Source organism: Herpailurus yagouaroundi, unplaced genomic scaffold, assembly GCF_014898765.1.
Source record: "Herpailurus yagouaroundi ecotype Mexico unplaced genomic scaffold, PumYag 483, whole genome shotgun sequence".
NCBI lineage: Eukaryota > Metazoa > Chordata > Mammalia > Carnivora > Felidae > Herpailurus > Herpailurus yagouaroundi.
The window spans coordinates 1,111,052-1,130,567 of NW_024412700.1; the positions used below are offsets into that span (position 1 = coordinate 1,111,052).

Below are 19,516 nucleotides of genomic sequence, written 5' to 3' on the forward strand. Positions count from 1 at the left end.
GGCCGGGGGTTCCAACAGTGTGAACACACGCAGGCCCCAGAGCCCTGGGAGAGGGCTCCAGAAACCCACGGTGCTCGGCGTTCCCAGGTTGAAACGTGTGGTGATCGCGTTTGTGGGACACGGGCTTCAGAAACATAAACGAGTGGTCTAGACTAGAAATAACCTTAACGGGGGAAAGGCGTCTGTGAGACCGAAGAAACAAATGTCAAGTTCGGCATCCAGCATTTTGAAGAAAAGAAAGAATAACGGAAGAGCCAAGCTGTTTGAAAATCTTGAGAAAAACCTGGAAGCTCGTCTCGATCCAATGTGTGAATGAATTCAAGCAATCCGGACCCACATGCTGCCCCCAAATTGGCCACCCACAGCCTTACGGTGGCCTCCTGTGAGCCGTAACGTTCCCGGAGGCCACGATCCCATTTCCTCAGACATCAGTTTGATGACAGGTAAAATCTTTAAGGAGAGGGACGTTGCCCAACTGTGACCAAGGGGGTAAGACCTGGGAGAATGGTGCCAGGCGGGCGATGCGGGGATGTGGAGTTTGGGGAGCACAGCATGAGGGAACCGGGAGGAGCTGGCCTCAAACACTGCAATGCTTCCATGAGGAGGAAGGTGGCGCTCGAATGTCCCTGGGTGAAGTGACAGGGTGGCAGCCTCTGACCTACCACGAGGAGAATTTCTCTAGCAGCAAAGACTGTGGAAAACAATGGGCCAGGCTGACTGTTCAAAGCAGGGAACTCCGTGTGGGGATGAGGACGGAGCAGACGCGACCCACACTCTTACCTCCTCTCCCTTCTGGATCCTCCGGTTGGAGCTGATGATAATTTTGTGTCCCCTCTCAAAAGTCACCACTTCTGCCACGCAGTTAGGCGCACACGAATGGTTGATGTATCTGCAAAGCCACCGTTTCAGAAAACTGTTTATTAGGAAACAGCTGGAGGCAGCGTCAAAAACTTTCAGTTCTCAGGGAAAACTTGTCCCTGAGACAGTTCTACCTGCCCACCAATAGAACAGACCAGTCAGACAATTTTAGATCAAAATTCTTGCCCGAACTTATCTGCCCTGAATGTTTCCTCGCGGAGGCTGTCATGAGCATGGGGGGCCCAGTGAGCCCCACCCCCTGGACCAGACTCCTCGCCTCACCTGGCAGGCCCCCCGGTGAGCGTCGCGTCGATCACGTGGTCACTATCCATGCGGAACATGTACACGCCGCGGTTCTGCAAGAGAAAAGTCAGAAACTTCTCCACGTGCACGTTCACCGCAGGGAGACGGAGTCGGGGGAAGGGAAGCGCAGCCCGATCGCGCTCACTGTGCGTTCACACAGCCGGTCAGCTGACATCTGTTTGCGTGCTGTGAATGTGCGTCAACGATCGTGAGGCAACGCCAGGTTCACTAACCTACAGGTCCACCTACGCAAACAGTACCACCAACTGAGTAAGGGAAGACTGACAGAAAAAAGCAAGGAAAACACAAGAACGTCCAGATGTGCCTTGTGGTCCAAAGTGAACGTGGCAGGACAGATGAGGCCCCGTCTCCAGCTTTTAGCACAGGGACAGGGAAGAGGAGGTCACTTACCTGAGACTCGTACAGCTTCTCCTTCCTGTTGGCAACTTCATTTCGAATGATAGTCCCGATGTACTCGATGACCATGGTGTGCTTCTCGATGTCTCTAGCAGCATAGAGGCCCAGCCCCTGCAAAAGGCAGAAAAGGAAAAGAAAAGGTATGTACACGTACCTCAGTTACCACTTCAACTTCCCGGACAACAAACGGATCATTTCCTTTCCTACAAAGACCACGTCCTAAGTGCAGTGCTAAAGACTTCGCCTGAACTCAAGCGCTCTTTTCTAGTGAATACACATACTTCCATATGAAACAATCTTGCCACTTAAAGTAATGCCACAACTACCTGTCTCAGTCTCGTGTCCTCACACGAAATTCTTTTTTTTTTAATGTTTCATTTTTAGTCTTTGAGAGAGAGAGAGAGACGAGAGTGTGAGTGGGGGGAGGGGCAGAGAGAGAGAGAGGGAGACACAGAATCCGAAGCAGGCTCCAGGCTCTGAGCTGTCAGCACAGAGCCGGAACTCACCAGCGGTGAGATCGTGACCCGGGCCAAAGCTGGACACTTGACCGACTGAGCCACCCAGGCGCCCCGTCACACGAAACTCTTAAGACATATTTACAGACTAGCACCGCTGGCTGCCCACAGTCTGCCTGACGTCTTGTCTTGCGTGTAATTCGTGCTGAGATCCCACCAACTAAACATGCTGATGGCTTCTGGTATTCATTTTCTCCCGTTACCGCTTCCAAAAGGGCACAACAGGACAGTAAACTTAACACATCAGAAACAGGACTAACCACAGGGGTTATTAATGTTGCAGTCAGGTCTCAGATCTGGCGAGGAATTCCTGGGAGCCAGGGCAGAAGGAGGAGCAGGAAAAGGAGGAAAGTTGGAAAGACATAAAGCTCTTCCAAAAGGGAATCTTCTCCCCTCAGGTTTTGAGTCCTGAAAAATGTACAGGAGTCTGAACTGGCTAAAAACACTGAAACAGGTCTCTCGTTTGGCAGTTCAGTGTCTATGCCAGGGGCCTAATAAATCACATTCCATTATGCACGGTTTTAGGGTTTCAGCATTACAAATTCTGGAAAAATAACACACTGAAAGAAATGCAGACAATTTCTGTGGACATTTGACATTTTCTTGTCCCGATGTGAGTCTGCCTTCTCTGCTCAAACTGGCCGGAAGACAGCAGGAACAGAGTAGGGAAAGAGCATGTGCTAACTGGGAGGGTCCCCAGGGGCAGCGACATCCAGTGGCCACAGTGGGGCACACAGTACCAGGCGCCTTAGACACTTTGGTGTGTGAATTCTCTTTTGGTGAAAAAAAAAAAAAAATTACACAATTTATCTGTTCAATTCCAGGTCTGAGGTGAATGAACCAGAACACAAAAAGTAACACGTATACAGATCGATATAATTTCATTTGAGAGTGGACAGGGAGGGGCGCCTGGGGGGGGGCTCAGTTAAGCGTCTGACTTCGGCTTGGGTCATGATCCCGTGGTTCCTAAGTTTGAGTCCCGCACCAGGCTCTGTCCTGGCAGCTCAGAGCCTGGAGCCTACTTCGGATTCTGTGTGTGTGTGTGTGTGTGTGTGTGTGTGTGTGTGTCTCTCTCTCTCTCTCTCAAAAATAAATAAATATTAAATAAACTTAAAAAAAAAGGACAGGGAGATCAATGAAAAAGAACAGAGAATCCCCAGTAGGTCCGTGCATATGTGAAAACTGAATGCGTGATAGTTGTGAGCACTATGGTAGTATCACGATCAGTGTAATGTGGGAGGATTATTTACCAAATGGTGCTTCAACTCATTATTCAATGGAAGAAAATAAAATTGTCTTAAACATAAAAAATCTCTGAACTACAGATACCTAAGAGCCACATATACAACATAGTCCACGGTCTTCACCAAGACTTAGAAGCTATAGAAAAGTATATACATTTGACTATGTGAAAATTACAACCTTTTTTAAACTTTACTTTCATTTTGAGAGACAGAGAGCAAGGGGGGGAGGGTGGGGAAGGGGGGGAGAGAGAGAGAGAGAGAGACAGAGAGAGAGAGAGAGAGACAGACAGACAGAGAATCCAAGCAGGCTGCCTGCTGTCAACACAGAGCCTGACACAGGGCTCAAACTTATGAACCGTGAGATCACGACCTGAGCTGAAATCAAGAGTCGGACACTCAACTGACTGAGCCACCCACTTGCCCCTCAAAATTAAAACGTTTCTAAAGAAAAAAGAAACCCTATTTTCTAATAGGCAAAGGATGTTTTACAGGGCAATTCCTCTGTTAGCACAAGTTCTTAAGGACCAGGAAACACGGGAGTATGTAATTTATAAAAGAGCAAATCCAAATGGCGAACGTGAAAAGCTGCTCGCTCATTCATCAGCTGGAAACTGCAGTTAAGGAAGGGGTATCAGGCTGGCAGAAGTGTAAGAAGACAGTGGCACTACAGGTGGGAAGAGAAGAAGAGAGACCGTCTTCCGGGCACTGGAAGAAATGTGCATTTGCAGCCTTTTCAGAAAACCTAAGACGAAAAGTATGTATGCTTTTACACAGTCCTCTCACTTTTGGGAATATTCTCCAAAGAAGTGAATCTACCGATACGCGGGGGTATTCGGTACGAGAGATTGGTGGCACTGCTGTTTTGGGAAAAACTGTAAGCAAAGCAAACGTTTATCGGCTGTGGGACGGTTGAATTAGTTACAGCTCAAGGGCATCATGGAACCTCACAGCCATTAGAATGAAACACCACTCCCTCAGCCACCCTAGACGTTCCTCGGAGGACTGGCGCGTCAATGATGCTGCAGAAAGTGTAGCTGAATGACCCCACTGGCACATCTGTGCCCAGATGTTTCTGCACTCTTTTAGGACAGTACGTGGTGCAGACTCAACACCGGGGTAAGAAATCACGGAAACGACAGTGAGGGGGTAAGACCGACCGTGAGGAATGGTAAGAGTGGGTGGGCTACTGGGGAACGTTTCAAATGGAAAGGACACACCGCCGGGAGTGGACCACTGGGATCCCCAGGAATTGGAGGCGCTCTGCTCTTGAGGCAACAGCAGAAAGGAAAGACAGCGTATCTGTAATTTGAAAACCAAGTATCAAATAGAAACATCAAGAGCAGAAAGAGATCTCAGGCACAAAATTTTAACACAAAAGAAAGATCAGTAGATAAAGTAGAAGTCACAGAACAAGGACAAGGGAACCAAAACCGGAGGGGGAAGGGGGAGGGCTGGTGGAGACAGAAGTTCTCGACTGCCTTTGCTCGCACTGATCACCCGGGGCCCCACCTCGGGGGCCAGACTGTCAGGTCTCAGAGGTCTCAGGTGACGCTGCTAGTCTGGGGTCCCCACTGTGAGATCTTGGATCTCGTGGGTCCAGTACTCGTCTACAGGTTCAAACAGAAAGAAACAGAGGAACTTGCGAAAGAATTAATGAAGAAACACTTCCAGACTGAAGGCCACAAGTTCCAGGTCAAAAAGGGTCTGGTAAGAAAAACAGCAATAATTTTTTAAAGAAATGACCCAAACCTAACCACATTTTTTGTAAAATGTCCAAATACCAAGAACAACAACAAGATCCTAAAATCTTCCCGAGAGGAGGAAAAAGGTTCCAACAAAGGAACAAGAATCCCACTGAGTCTACACGGCGCAATACAGGTCAGATTTCTATTTTGAGGAGCTCACACTGGGTGTGGGTGGGACGGGGTGGCAGGTGACAGCAGGGTGACAGCCAGAGAGTGGACCTGAGGGAGCTCTTCTGGGGGGACAGGCAACAAAAGCGGACGACGCTCTGGACCTGGGCCTACCGCGGCCAAGGCGCATGAGCCGCGCGCATGAGGACAACGTGCACACGATTGGCTCTAGGGCAACGGGAGCTTCGGAATCCCATCCGGGGACATCGGGAGGGACACACCGAGCAAGCGGCTCAGGAAGGATGGGCCAGAGATGTCAACTCACACGCTCAGCCTATGGACGGCTCTCTCTGGAGAGGATGCGACAATGTACGCACCAGCACACGCGGGGGCTTTCCTGCCAAGAGGCTTCCGAAAGAGAAGTCCCTGACCTGGAGCACCTTTTGAAAACACTCCTCTGTATCTCTCCTGAGTACCCAGTAGCCCTGGTGAACTCTCCACGAATCTGTATGTGCAAAGCACAGCGCCACCTGCCTCCCACGAGCTTTCATGGAGACGCACAGGCGAGGATCCCAGGGGCCCTTCCTTTCGGTGGGGGGGGAATCGTGCTCCAGGAGACACACGGAGTCCCCCGTGTTACCGACCGACGAGATCTGACGGGGTGGTGGCAATGTGGTTCGACTCCCGCAGCTGCGGGACCCGCGTCCTCCCTCCTGCCCCAACGGCACACTACGCCCTCACCTGGATGCGGGACCGGGCCAGGTACACGTTGGACTTCCACTCGGTCTTCATCTTCCGGTACTGCGAGGACTTAGAGTGCACAAACTGCTTGCTGTAGGGCGCGTTCAGCTCGCCGGTGACCGTGCTCTGAAAGGACTTGGAGGTGCTGGTGCTGTTCAGGGTGTGAGGTCTGCACGCAGCGGCACATCAGCAGGAAGAAATAAAAGGAGAACTGAAGACATCTCCGAATGACGCCAAGCCCATCGGTTCAAGTTCTTACTGACGAGAACGCACATGGAAAGCCGCCTAGCAGAGCCACACGGCGGGTTCTCTGATGCGGTCGGCACAGACACAGCCAGAGACAGCAGGGTTTGTAAGCAGCAGACAAGTCAAGCACAGAAACCACTAATGCGCCTAGAAACCCTGGGCTGTACTATGTGAAGTTAAAAGAAAATACCTTAACACAAACCTCTTGACATGGGCACTCATTTTAGGTTCCGATCGGGCGCAGCCTGTGGGGTTAACGGCAAGAGGAAGCTCCATGAGAGGGTTGCGGCCGTAGCGGAAGGTGTAGTTTTCACACGCCTCAACCCCAGGCAGCTGAAAAGGAGCAGAACAGACGGAGGGTTCGTTTACTGATCGAGACCGCAGGCCACGTCGAGCTGGCCAAAGGACGGCTCAGCTTGAACTTCTGCGGAAATAACCGGTCGACATACTCCCGGTTCACAAAACGGTCCTCTAGCTGGTGTTAACACAGCAGCCCGCACTTGGATGTGTTTCGTTGTTCATACACACATTTCAGACCTTAGTAAACCCTGGCGAACGCTCCCTGAAGACAAGTATTAACCCACGGAACAACCACATGCCAGCCAACACACGTGCCCGGTTTTTGGACCTGTTCTGGCCCACGCGTGGGGAGCGGACTACTTCACAACTTCGTTCTTTCAACTTTTAGATCTTCGTTTGGGGTTTTAAAAGTAAATACAGTTAAACAACATTTTGTAAGGTCTACTTGCTTGATTTCTCACTTCTTCCATGAGTTATCACCCTCAATTCCCTGAGAGTGTAGGTGGTACCCTAAGAAATTTACTTGTAAAATAATTTTATGGTAAAAGTCTTTTCTAGAATTTATTACTTGTGAACATATTTCTCTACAGACCTGAAACCCATGCATCGTTTAGAGCCCTTGCTTCTACCGAAGCAAGAAAGTGGGCACATAACTCAGCGGCTTTTGGGGTGTCCTCTGCTTCTCCAAAAAACCAAAACTGCAACCAAAACAAAACCCACGAACATCGATGATTTTTTCTTATTCAAAATACTGCCTTATAATCAAGCAGTTTCCCAAAAGCATGGTGTAGACTCACTGGCAAACAGGTTTATAATCCTGAAAGATTGCAAAGACATGTCAGAGACGGCCTGGTGCTCCTGCAATCCAACTGCCCTCTGGTGACTGGCCCTGCCATGGGGCATGAACGTGGCCACCAGCACCCCGGCGTCGGGGACTGGACACACCAACATTGCTAAGTGCAGGGAAACGCGAGGAAGCAGAGGGGACGAGGGTCCCCTCCCCCACCCAGCACTGCCTGAATACAAAACAACGCTCTGTCCTTGCCCCTGCCTTGCCCGTGCCCTTGAAGAGACCCTGAAACTTGTGAGCCACCTCGCGGAGTGACCATGAACATTCACTGAGGTTTTCCGATGCGTCGCGGGTGCCTCGAGAGACACGAATAGAGGCGGGAGTGAGTACACAGGCAGAGCACGACCTCAAAGTATCAGGACCGTGACGGCTCATGTTAAAACGGTCCCCCCCAAGGAACACCACGCGCAACCAGAAAGGTGATCTGACGCCCCATCTCGCCCGAGATACTCACGGACTCCGCGATCCGCACCACCGCGGACACCGTTAGGCCAAACAGGTCTTCTCCCTTTAAATATGCTGGAAAGAGCTGGAGCATTTCAGACTGTTTTCTCACACACGCCACGGGCTCCAAAATTTTATCCCAAACACCTACATGTGGCAAAAACAAACAAAAACAAAACAGTTTACAACAAACTTGCTCTCCGCTCAACAGAGAGGAAAACGGGATAAAGTCGAAAACTGGAGCAAAATGAAGACTGAGCCTCCAAGACGTCTCAGCTTCCACGTAAGGCCTTGGAGGCAGTGACCCGACGAACCTGGTATTATCCGCTGGTCAGATGGCAGTTTATGTCAAAGACTTCAGGAAATTTTGGGGGGAAGAATGTGTCACACTTAGGAACTTAAACAGTGAAAGTGGAAAGAAAGTTTAATGTAACAAATTCATGCAAGAAGTTCATTCATCTTCATACTAGGCACGTAACTTTAAATTTTTAAATGATTAGCCTAATTAGCAGTGTATAGAAATACGTTTCTTTTTTCTCAGATTTAAATTAGAATAGGAAATTGGTATTTCCACTAGAATTACCTTCAGGGCATTTTCATACATTTTTATAAAAATCGCTGGGAAAAAAAAAAAGCAATTCCCAGTACTTTCTGCATCAATAAAATGACCGCTTAGGTTTCACGCTATGGTCAAAATTAAGCGTCTAATTACTCGCTGCTAATATGTGCAACGTCTGACGCTACTCATACAAGGCAACGTACAGAAGATGCTTTGAATACGGCTCCCGCCCTCTGACCCGGAAGGCCCCAGTGCAAACAACAGGCAATCTTCACGTACAGATCACCGGTTTGTCAACTAACTGTGTGTTCAAACACATACTCTGATTTTGAGTAGGTCCGGCAAGTGCCGGGAAAGTGGCGCGGCGAGGACAGCAGGTGCAATACCTCAAAGAAGCGAAGATTTGCACGTGTCCGTGAAAACCCCACATCTGTGCTGAGGTGGTCTGAGGCAAGCACGAGACAGCACACGGGAACCCCGGGCGCGACCCGTCTCTGCGGGGCACACAAGCGCAACGTTACCTTTAGGGGAGGAGTCGCTCAGGACCAGGTCTTCGTGGCCTTGCTCCACGATTCGGATGACGAACACCGGGCGCCCCTCCTTCTCCTCGATGGAGCACAGGTAGCGGCAGCGCCTGTTGGCGTAGCGGGTGCTCCAGTACAAGCGGCTGGCCTCGTAGCCCACGGGGAAGAGCGCCTTGGGGGAATGGAACGCCTGCATCTGCTGTGGGAGCAGCTGGCCGATCGTGTGGAAGATGAGGCTTCCGACGCGGAAGGTGTGGTCCCGCTCTCCGCGCTGCACGATGCTAGCGATCTGTCGCACCTCGTCGCGTTGAACGTAGACCCGTCTGAAGACCGCGAAGTAACTCAGCTCCTGCTCGTGAATTCCCTTTGGTTTGTGCACGGGACACAGCATCGTTTTATCCTTAAAAAACATGCATTGTGCTTTAATGGCGCAAGTGAAGTGGTAAATGTTGGCGCACCGAAATCTGTGGCATCCGCTGGTGGCGCCCATTTTATGGCAGAAGACGCACTTCATCTGCAGGCCCCTCCTCAGCGCCAGCTCCACGTTTATCAAGGCCCCGGCCTGGGTCTCATAGACCTCCGTGGACCACAGCGCACAGTTCAGGTGCACCCACACGTCCAAGTCAAGGTTGAGCAGTCTTGCCGGTCCGTCGGTCAATCCATCACCCTCTTCGTGGCAAAAGCAACACTTCCGGTAGTCTTTGGGCACAGGGTCAGGCTTAAGGGACGTGCCCAGCTTCTTCAAAAACTCGTCGATTTCATCCTCACAAGGGGGTTTGAATGTCCCCTTGGGGATTACAATGTGGATGCTCCACTTCTTCCATTTCATCCCTCTCCACTTTTTATTAATCGGCCTACAATCTTCAAACCCACCGTGGACAGTTCTTAGCCGAGGCTTTAACTTGACTGTCACCTTAAGCTCGTCTGGCTTGGCCTCTACTTTGGCTGCTTCAAAAGCCGGAGGGAAAGTGATGGGGGGTGACGCGGGGGGAGAAGCTTCTTCCTGGAGCTGCGGGAGGCAGTGCACATCCAAGGTGGAGATGTTGTTACTGTACTGATGAAACGCTTTGGAAGGCGTCTCCCTTACAGGCGACTGTGGCAACGGAGGGGCGGATTCCTGCACAGGAAACAAGAGCAGCTCTAGAGCAAGAAGCCGAGCGGCGGCAGGGAAAGGCTCTCTGAGTGAGTGTGAGGGGTTCGCGCACAGCAGAAGCGGCCGTCCAGCCCCGAGGGCGTTGATGAGGGCAGGACAGTGCTGGGGGTCCCTCCCCTGGCCTGCTGGACACAGCAGTTATCTCTGGAGAACATTCTGCTCCTACACCTTCTCGGACACTCCTGTCTACCCAGGAGAGACCCAGAAATTTCCACGCTGAAGAGGGGCTAGCTAATTCGTCCAATGGAGCAGTGTCTTTTGTTAAACCAAACAAGAACTTGGGAACGTGACCTTCTCTGAGCTTCTCCGCACTCTCTGAACTTCCTGACTGCTAACCTTAGGTTGAACTAATCGGCACAGATGTGAACGAAGGGGCAGCAGTGCCTGCCCTCACATCACACGTCACTCTTCTCCACGGCTGCCTGGCTCCGACCCCGCTGCCTGAAGAGGTGAGCTCAGAGAGATGCCCCAGGACTTTTTCCCCGGGGACACGGTCTCACCCCCGACCCACGGGGCTGCCCTCTTCACACCTCCCCCCGGCCCCCAGCCAGGTATCTGAAGAGACACACCTCCCGTAAGTCCAGAAGCAGGCAGGAACAGCGCACCAAATTAAAAAATTATCTGGTAAAAAACCAACTCCTCTTCTTACAGAGACTGACGTATTTCAATTTCAAGTCTAAACCTATTTGACATATAGCTTGATTTCATTATACTGGAGACTACTGCCTGTTACAAAAATAAGAGTCTCCAGAACCTTCTTCCAGCAAAGACAGAACAGTGATCTGCAGGAAGGGCTGTCAGCACCACCTCACGGGAAGGCTTCCTTCAGCATGAATGGTTAAGGACGGTTCCCCGCATCAGCCATACACTCAGATACACTTCAGTCACACAGAGGCAAGTAAAGGAGACCATCTCCACCACGACGTGAACACGATGCTTTCTCCCCAAAATACACGAGGAGATTTAAATTGTGTTTATGAACAGGTTTTCCCGTCAGGGTAAGATCAATACGAGTTGTAATTATTGTTGTAATTCAATTAAGATATTTTTAATTAAAGAAGTAAAACTAAAGGCTGTATTACTATTAGTGTTTTAGTCAATTCTGAACTTTCAAGATAGAATTCAAGCCTATCCCCTCATCGTGGAAGCGGGATTTCTCTGAAACAGCACGGGCCTCCCTGCCTCCACCCGCAGCACATCTCCCTCGATTTCCTGCACGCAGAGAGCTATGAACCTGTTCTGTTCATTCACGTAACCCAAAAGCACGGAAGTCACTCGCTATACCTTGTTCACTAACAGACACCAGCCTAATTTTACCTTGCTTTCTGAGTTTTTTGCTTGTGTGGATGAGGCATAAAGAACGAAGCAGTTATTACTACAGAAGACAATGTCCTTCTCGACTCTGTGGGAGCTTTCTCGGGAATCCTGAAAAGCAAAGAGAAATGTGTAAGGATCTCAACAAATCAAAATTTCGTAAAAACAAGGTCTGTGCATTGTTGGTTTTTATGCTACATTAAAAGTGAAAACAGCTCTCTGTCCTAAAAGTAAAAAAACAAACAAACAAAAAAAAAACACACGCCAATACCTGGCATCTAAAAATTTAGCCAAAGAGAAAATAAATTTACGAAAATAAACTCGATGATCCATATTCACTCTTTTTAGAAATACACTGTTCCCATAGTATCCAACCGGAGAGTCCACGGTAGCTATTTGGTTTTAACCTAAAGCATGTCCGGCACATGCTGAGGCTACTTCCCAGAATGTGGGTCCCATGGAGCCCCCCACAGGCGGACTCTTGCAGACACAGGAGCGAAAAAGCAGCATGTGGGACCCTTTCGGTAGAGGCGGGTGGTGGGGTCAGAAGGAATGCTGAAGTACCTTGTTCACGAAGGCCAGATCTCTGAAAGACTTTCTCACGCCGCCTCCAAGAATAACCACTTTACAGTGACAGCACCACTGTGGTCTGAGGGCCGCGCCTTCTGCGATACCGGAATCCTTATATCCAGAAAGACCTAAATGCAGGAGTCTTTCATTGGTGATCGCAGGTGACCAATAACACGATGTGGTACAAGGTGTAAAACTGCACTGTACCAACCCACAACGCGGCTCACTTAACTTCCCTTCTATCATCCTTTTCGAGCGGTTACAGGACACGTATTACAGGAGCACACGTACTCTCGAGCAGCTGGGGAACCGCTCGAACGTGCGAGCACGAGAGAAAAGCGATGCACCATGCTGGGTTAATATCCACCCTAGGTGTGAGGTGGGGGTAGGGGAGGTGGGTACTACTTTTGCTTGAGGGTTAAGACGATGAAGAATGTTCTATGAAGGATGAAGAGGCACAGGTAGGCGGCTAAGTTTGATGTGGGAAGTCACAGAGGGGTGAGCAGAGTCCCAGGGCCCAGATAAAGACGTGGGGATGCAGGCCGGGCACGCTCGGAGCACAGCGTTCATGCAGGGCGTGAAGGCAGAAAGGGAGAACAGGGGACGGGAGTGTGAGAGAAGCAGGTGGGGGCCGGGAGTTCAAAGACCCCACACAGACCACCCTCGGGCTTCCCAGAGGAGGCCCTCGTGGAAGCTGCCAGGTTGTGGGGGCGGGGCGGGGACGGACAAGATTCCGAGGGACCGGGGCAAGGGGGACGGCGCAGGGGAGCTGGGCAGGTCTGAGGAGCCGGCAGGTGCCAGCACGGCCACGGGAAGAGGCCTCACGGGGGGCGGAAGGAAGAGGGGACACGCTGCCGACGCCAGCCACGTGTGCGACAGGGGAAGCGGCGGTCGGTGCGGCGGGCGCTCGGGGAGCTGGCGTCCCAGCACCTCCTGGGGGACGACGTGACAGGACGTCCATCCCAGAGCGCTGAGGCCAGCACGCCACAGACGACAGAACGCCCACGGACGGTTAATTTACCCAGGACCACACACCGACACATCACCTGGTAGTTGTTAAAAACTAAAGTGGGATTTTAACGAGAACCAGCTTAACCCGGGACTCAAGGGCGAACTCGAGGTCAACGGAACGCAGAGCAGCTCACCATCGCTCGCTGGACGGAACGGCACGCTGGGCGGCTTCAGCCGGTAAGAGCTGGCTGATCTGGGAGGGTTTGCAGATCCTGGCGGAGGCCCACGAAGAAATATATGCTGTCGACACTCCAAGCCTGGGTTTACTCTGTGGCTACTGACCAAACCCACGGGTGGAACATCTGGACCATTACTGACCTCATAGCTGTTAGGAACTCGGACGTGGAGAAGGTCGGAAAACGCAGCCACGACACTGCTGATGTTCTGAAACAGAGGCGTGAACGCTGCGTCACCCCCACCGAGGGCAACGGCGAGCCACGGAAGCCAACTGCATCCTTCCGTGGCTGCCAGCCGTGGGATGCGTACAGTGGTAAAGTGCGAGCAAACCCAAGCACGTCTACGTAGGCTTAAGAGTCTCGGGGAAGAAGTCATTTGAATGGAACAGCATCCCAAGAACACCTGTCCAAAGGGAAATCCTCACACGGGGATCCCAGCTAATGTTAAGTATTTGCACGAGCACCGACCTCTTCCGGCTACCTTCCTATGTGACGGGCGGAACGGACGCCACCACCAGGAGGGAGCTAGACCCTGTCGGTTCTCACAGCTGGGCAGAAACTTCCTGGGCAGAAACTTCCTGGGCGTGGTCTCCGCCCGGCTCTGCGACAGCCCACGGGGATGGGCGCTGTCACACCAGCACCAGGTTCTGTTGGTGGCCAACATGGCCTATCACTGGGCTCAGTGTGGCTGCCAACATCCTCACAATTGATGAGAGAGAGAGAGAGAGAGAGAGAGAGAGAGAGACATTCTCGGCAATTTAGTAGTATTGGACAGCAGCGGCTGCCAAAACCTCTGTTGTTGATAAAATGCCTTCTCACTGTTTCATCTTATATGTGTGCTCATCAAAAGGTTTCTCTCTCCAGTGCACACGCTTTAATAAAAACACGAGAACGCGAGCTTCGTTCTGCCCTGGCTCCGGCGAGCCTGCCGTGGCGCTCGGAAGCAGCCTAGATGGCTACGGTGACTACTGACCCTACACCTAACTCTGAGCTTCTGTCCTCATGACCCTGCTGCACACGCCTTGTTGTCAGCCACCTGACACACCTTTAAAGACAGGGACACTGGGGCGCCTGGGTGGCGCAGTCGGTTAAGCGTCCGACTTCAGCCAGGTCACGATCTCGCGGTCCGTGAGTTCGAGCCCCGCGTCAAGCTCTGGGCTGATGGCTCAGAGCCTGGAGCCTGTTTCCGATTCTGTGTCGCCCTCTCTCTCTGCCCCTCCCCCATTCATGCTCTGTCTCTCTCTGTCCCAAAAAGAAATAAACGTTGAAAAAAAAAAAATTAAAAAAAAAAAAAGACAGGGACAGAGTTTCCAACGTGAAAAAGTTGCTTCCTCCTCACCTCAGCAGCTGTAGGATGCAGAGTAATCGCCACAGATATAAGACCCGATCTGGGACCGTTTGGAGAGGAACCAAAAGGCGGTGTGAAAAATAAAGTGCCAGGCTCAGTCTTGATGTCATTCCTTCTAGATTCCAAACCTTAAAGGGGGGGGTGGGGAAGGAAGGAGGAAAAGGGGAGAGAGGGAAAGAAGGGGGGGAGGGAGGAAGGAAGGAAAGGTGGGTTGAGTGTTAATGCTCTTGAGAACCCAAAGGTGGACATCCGTCAACTGCCACACTGGAGGAGAAACAACGCGGCTGAGTACTCCCCTACCTTTGCCAGTACTGCTAGGAAGGATCGGGATGATGGGGGATGGCACAGGCTCCGGGGGCTCCTCTTTGACCGACGACAAATCTGGGTATCTGCTCACGTCCATCCCAACCACACTCTCAGGAGAGGACGACGGAACGAAACTGTCAGGAGTGTCCCGACCACCAGCGTGATCCTGTATCCTGAGAGGAGGACAAACACGACACGCCGACATGTGCAAACCCACCACGGCGGGGTGAAGGTGAGGGCTTCTTGCACCGACCCAGCCCCACCCGTGAGCAGGACTGTAAGAGTCCTTCGGATAAAGGCAATAATGTAAGAAGGCAACGAACAGGTTCAGGGCCAAGCGAGAAATCTCCCGGAAAAAGATACAAGAAATACATTCAACTTAAACGGTAGGTTTCATCTGACTGAAGCTCCAGAATCTATATTTCAAGACCCGCCAACAAAAGATTTAACGTTCAGGTTACAACGTGGCAGAGAAAGGACGGATACTCCTACCTCCGCCAAGGTCCAGATCCCGGAGACTGTGGGGGCAGTCTGCCGCGGGAAAGGAAAGAGCCAGGCCACACGCCCCACAGGCACACCCGCAGAGCCCGCTGTGCCGATGTGCAGAGCGGGAACATGGGGGAAACTTGGTCACTGTGGTCATAAGCCTTTACTTTTCTTAACCGACCAAGTATGGTGAAAAGAAGAGAATGGTCAAGCCCAGGAAGCTAGAGGTTCACCAGCGCAACTGAGGTCAGAGGGTAAGTGTAGCCTCAAGCTAATGCTGTAGGATACCTCCCAAATCTGGGGTCTCCCACTGGTCCCCCAGGAGAGATGCTGTCGTGTGGAGGGAGGATGTGTGCAGGAGCACCGTGAGGAAACCTGAGAGCGGCTTCCAGACGGAGTCCCTGCAGAATCCAGGAGTGGAGCAGATCCCTCAGCCCAGGGCAGCAAACATAGCAGTAAGATGCAGAAGGAAACGAGGAGACCAGGATTGCAAATCTGGAAGACTTATTACTCCTCTTTGGCCCACAGTTTTAGCACTAATAAAGCAGGGACTTAGTCCGAACGATGTCTCAACAAACGGAGGGTAGTTACCAGGTTTTGGAAGGAAGGGAGAATCATTGACAAAGTACGTAAGAGCCTTTTTGGATTTAACTTGTTGGGTTAACTACTAAGGGAAGCGGATTCTCCCCAGACAGAATCTCGGGTCCAAAGAACTGAGACAAAGAAGTTACAAAACTCTGGACAAGACGGTTCTTAAATTCTCTTCCACAAAAGCTGTCTCTGATATCTGTGACTGCTGCTCTTTTATTTCGGACAGCCGCAAACATCCATGAATGACAATGATCTCTGAAATACTTTGCATGGAGACTCCCAATGCCTTAATGTCTATTTGATTATTTGTTGAACTTCCTATACCATCTAGGAATTTAACAATGCATAAACTAATTACATTTGATAGTAAGAACGTTTCATGAAGTATGTTTGAGAAAATTTCTCACCAAATTTTACCCCTTAAATGTTGTCACACGCTATCCCTACAGACATGATGCCAAAAAGGTATATACATATATATATGTACACATATATATACGTATATATATATATGTGTGTATATATATATATATTTTTTTTTTTTAATGAAGTAACTAAAGAGTATGTGAGAAGACAGGAACTCTACCTTAATTCTTCCTGATTGTTATGAGGCGGTGTCGGCAGTGAGGCTGGCACATCGACGGTCTTCGGGCCCTGAGCGATAGCTCTGGCTAACAAGTCGTCTTGTGGTCTGAAGGGCAGCTGAAATGCTTTCGGTCCTAGACTTTTGGTAACTGGAAAAGCAAACACACATAAGGAAAAACACGTTCAGTTCAAACGGATACATGGGTGGAACATGACGACTCGACTGCCATTTCACCACACACAGCCGGCAAAGGCACACTCCTCAAAGGCGCCAACGGGCAGACCAAGCGTCATACCTTCGTGGCTCATTAATACGCCAGCTCTTCCAGCAAGTTCTTCAGTTGTCGCAAAACCATTTGCCATCTTCTGACAAGCCATAGGAGGTGGTGTAGGAGGAAGAGAGGCAGGGGGTGTTGGAGGATTACTTAAATTATTCTGCTGCAGAAGACCAAAAAATTTTAAATTATATGCTACAGAGCAGATATGCCATGACCTTGCTAAAACTTAGTTCTGTGAATTTTTAGCACATGGAAGCAAGGCTACAGAAATGTTATCGAGATGGATCTTCATTCCTAAACGCACAGCAAGAAGAAAGAGTAAACGTACGAGGCCAGGAGGTTTTGTGGTGGAAGAAATACTCATGACGGTATGGACAGATTATCTATTTGCTTACTTTGCCCCGCTTGAGTATTCAAGCCTTGAAATTAAGAAGCAAAGTTACATTATTCTATTCTATACATCCCTTTTTAAATTTCATTGTTATAGCCAGTGAAAGACAGCTTTAAAATTCAAGCAATAAATTGTAAAAAGTTCTCAAAAATTCCTTTATTCAATTTTCGTTAAGATACGCCCCAGTTCTATTAAAAAAAAACAAAAAAACAAACTTGAGAATTTGTGGTCTTAATCCTCTAATTACAACTCATAGCCTCAATATTAGCATCTTGACTGTCCAAAACCTCTATAAGAAGCAAAAGTCGTAACAATAACTCTAAATGTCTAAATAATTAACAAATGGATCTCCCTCCAAACACTTCTCTCTGCTTTGCATTTGTCATCAATTTGTCATTTGTTGATTGATTGATCAGTCTCTCAGGGATTGCTGGAATCTACCAATAACACTATGAAAATCAAGGGCAAGGTGAAATTCCAAATCTCGCAAAGATCTGGGATTTCGTGAAGGTAATGAAGTTGTGTTGGAGAACAGCTTGTATTGGAAGAGAAGCATTTATAAGAGGACAGGCTCTGACTGAAGAGAAAGGCCAACAATGATAATAAACGGAGCGTCACAAGAGAATGACTTTAATACTAAAGTAAGAAGAGAAGCCCTCCAGAAAAATGATGATACTCTCAAATATTTCTGCAAAAAGATCATTTTACACAAGTCAGATGTGAAGTAAAGAGTGTCTACTGAGGCTATAAAAATGTTGCTAAAATAATTAATACCAAAAGATAAATTTGAGTTAGATATTTTAGTAGTGTAAGAATTAATGTCTACTTGTAATTAGTACCTCAATTATTAGACAAAATACATTTTTAGATTTTTTCATTTTTCAGGGAAAATTGCTAACTGCATTTTTATTCTGTTTACTATGAATTTGGATTCACCTTAAGAGTTAACAAAGGTTATAGGAAAATAGATATTTTCTCTACCGTGGAAACACATAATGGATTTCTTCACTATTTGAACTCTTACCTACGTAAAATTGCAAATGTTTATGTTAGAGACTCTTCATCCAGTGAAATTTTAACCTTTTAGCTGAACCAAAGTTGAAATGAAACTCGAAGATTAGCCGGAAAACAAGACAAGCTCTACCAATTCTGATATGGTATCCAAAGAGGAAGCAAGGTAAGACCTTGGCGAGGAAACATACCTTGTAGATCAACTGAGAATAGTAATCCGAAACCCCTTCAAGGGTAGCACTGCCAAAAGTTCCTAGAAGTCGGTTCCCACTATTAAATTGGCCACTGCCATAAGGAAGAAAGTGCGCAAAGTTCACTCCAATGATTGGTTCCATTAGAGGGAGCAGAGAGAGCTGCTATTAAAAAACACATTGAAGAGTAATGTACACGGTAAACAAAACAGAGTGCTTCTCAACTTTTCTAAGACCCGAGGCAACTTAGTCAAACAAGGCTTGAGAAAAATGAGACTTAAAAATTTCAAGTATCACAATGTTAGAATAAGTGAGAGAGACCACAGAATCTCTGAGATATATTTAAAAATGAGCTTTATTCTGATCTGCCTTAAAGGGACACTGCCAGGCAGCCGACAAAAAAAGCACATTCCTTATGTCTGCTCGGCAAGAATCGGGGCGTGAAGGGAGGCCGGGGGCCCCCAGGAGCACTCGTAGTGGCTGTCTCCCACCTTCTGTAACAACTACAAAGGTGTAAGAATAGAGTTCACTAGGGGAGCCCAGCAGCCGCGTTTCCTTGCGTTCAGAGTCACAAGTGACACAGACGGTTGTTCTTGGTCCCGAGGCCGCTTCTGAACACAGTTTGGAAAGCTGGACCATCAGCTACCAGTCCACCTATCTCCATCGTAACTTTTGGGCGCGCGCTTTTGCTTCCAACTAGGAAATCTACTAGACTCCTTGGTGACACATCTCTTATCCCTGTCACTACTTTAATTAGGAAATACGGTGATAAGGTTTCAGTTTCACAGGGCTGAACACGCATGTGATGCCTCACTTTTTCACATTTTCCCAAGAAGTGGCTACAAGCGACTCACCTGCTTCAGGTGCGTAAAGGTGTCGGTGGCAGAGGACAAGGCGCGTTTCTCCTCTTCGTCCTTCCGCCTTTTCTTCGAGCGCGGTGCGGCCTTCTCCCCCACCCTCTGAGTCCGTTTGCTTCGCGGTTTCTTGGTCTCACTTCCTCCATCCGCTTTTGGCAAGGGGTTGCTGCCACATCCAAAACCACCTTGCATCTGAGCCCCCAGAGTTTGCTGACGTGATTGGAAAGGTTAAGAGGTAAGTACAACATTCACGTGTTCGACTGAGCAGTTCACGCCAACCCGGTTCCACCCTAGGACACACCCTCCTCACAGGGGCACTAAAAGTTGAGGAAAGGCAGTGGCATCAGATGGTCTGTTTTCTGAGATGCCATCCCCGTTTTCAAACGTTATTCTC

The 19,516-nt window shown here is 49.4% G+C and overlaps 1 protein-coding gene across 1 annotated transcript in view; it reads right to left on the minus strand.

Moving 5' to 3' along the window:
- KMT2C (lysine methyltransferase 2C) overlaps positions 1-19,516 on the minus strand; it is a 175,654-nt gene that overhangs the window by 2,868 nt on the left and 153,270 nt on the right. Inside the window, exons 44-59 of the mRNA XM_040464523.1 lie at positions 19,120-19,332; positions 18,266-18,430; positions 16,691-16,832; positions 16,396-16,543; positions 14,727-14,905; positions 14,418-14,554; positions 13,037-13,286; positions 11,886-12,019; positions 11,325-11,432; positions 8,852-9,971; positions 7,782-7,918; positions 6,380-6,510; positions 5,932-6,100; positions 1,573-1,689; positions 1,141-1,214; positions 781-889 (exon numbers count right to left, since the gene is read on the minus strand). Of these exons, the coding sequence (XP_040320457.1) occupies positions 781-889; positions 1,141-1,214; positions 1,573-1,689; positions 5,932-6,100; positions 6,380-6,510; positions 7,782-7,918; positions 8,852-9,971; positions 11,325-11,432; positions 11,886-12,019; positions 13,037-13,286; positions 14,418-14,554; positions 14,727-14,905; positions 16,396-16,543; positions 16,691-16,832; positions 18,266-18,430; positions 19,120-19,332 (3,333 nt within the window). The remainder of the gene's footprint in view (positions 1-780; positions 890-1,140; positions 1,215-1,572; positions 1,690-5,931; positions 6,101-6,379; positions 6,511-7,781; positions 7,919-8,851; positions 9,972-11,324; positions 11,433-11,885; positions 12,020-13,036; positions 13,287-14,417; positions 14,555-14,726; positions 14,906-16,395; positions 16,544-16,690; positions 16,833-18,265; positions 18,431-19,119; positions 19,333-19,516) is intronic.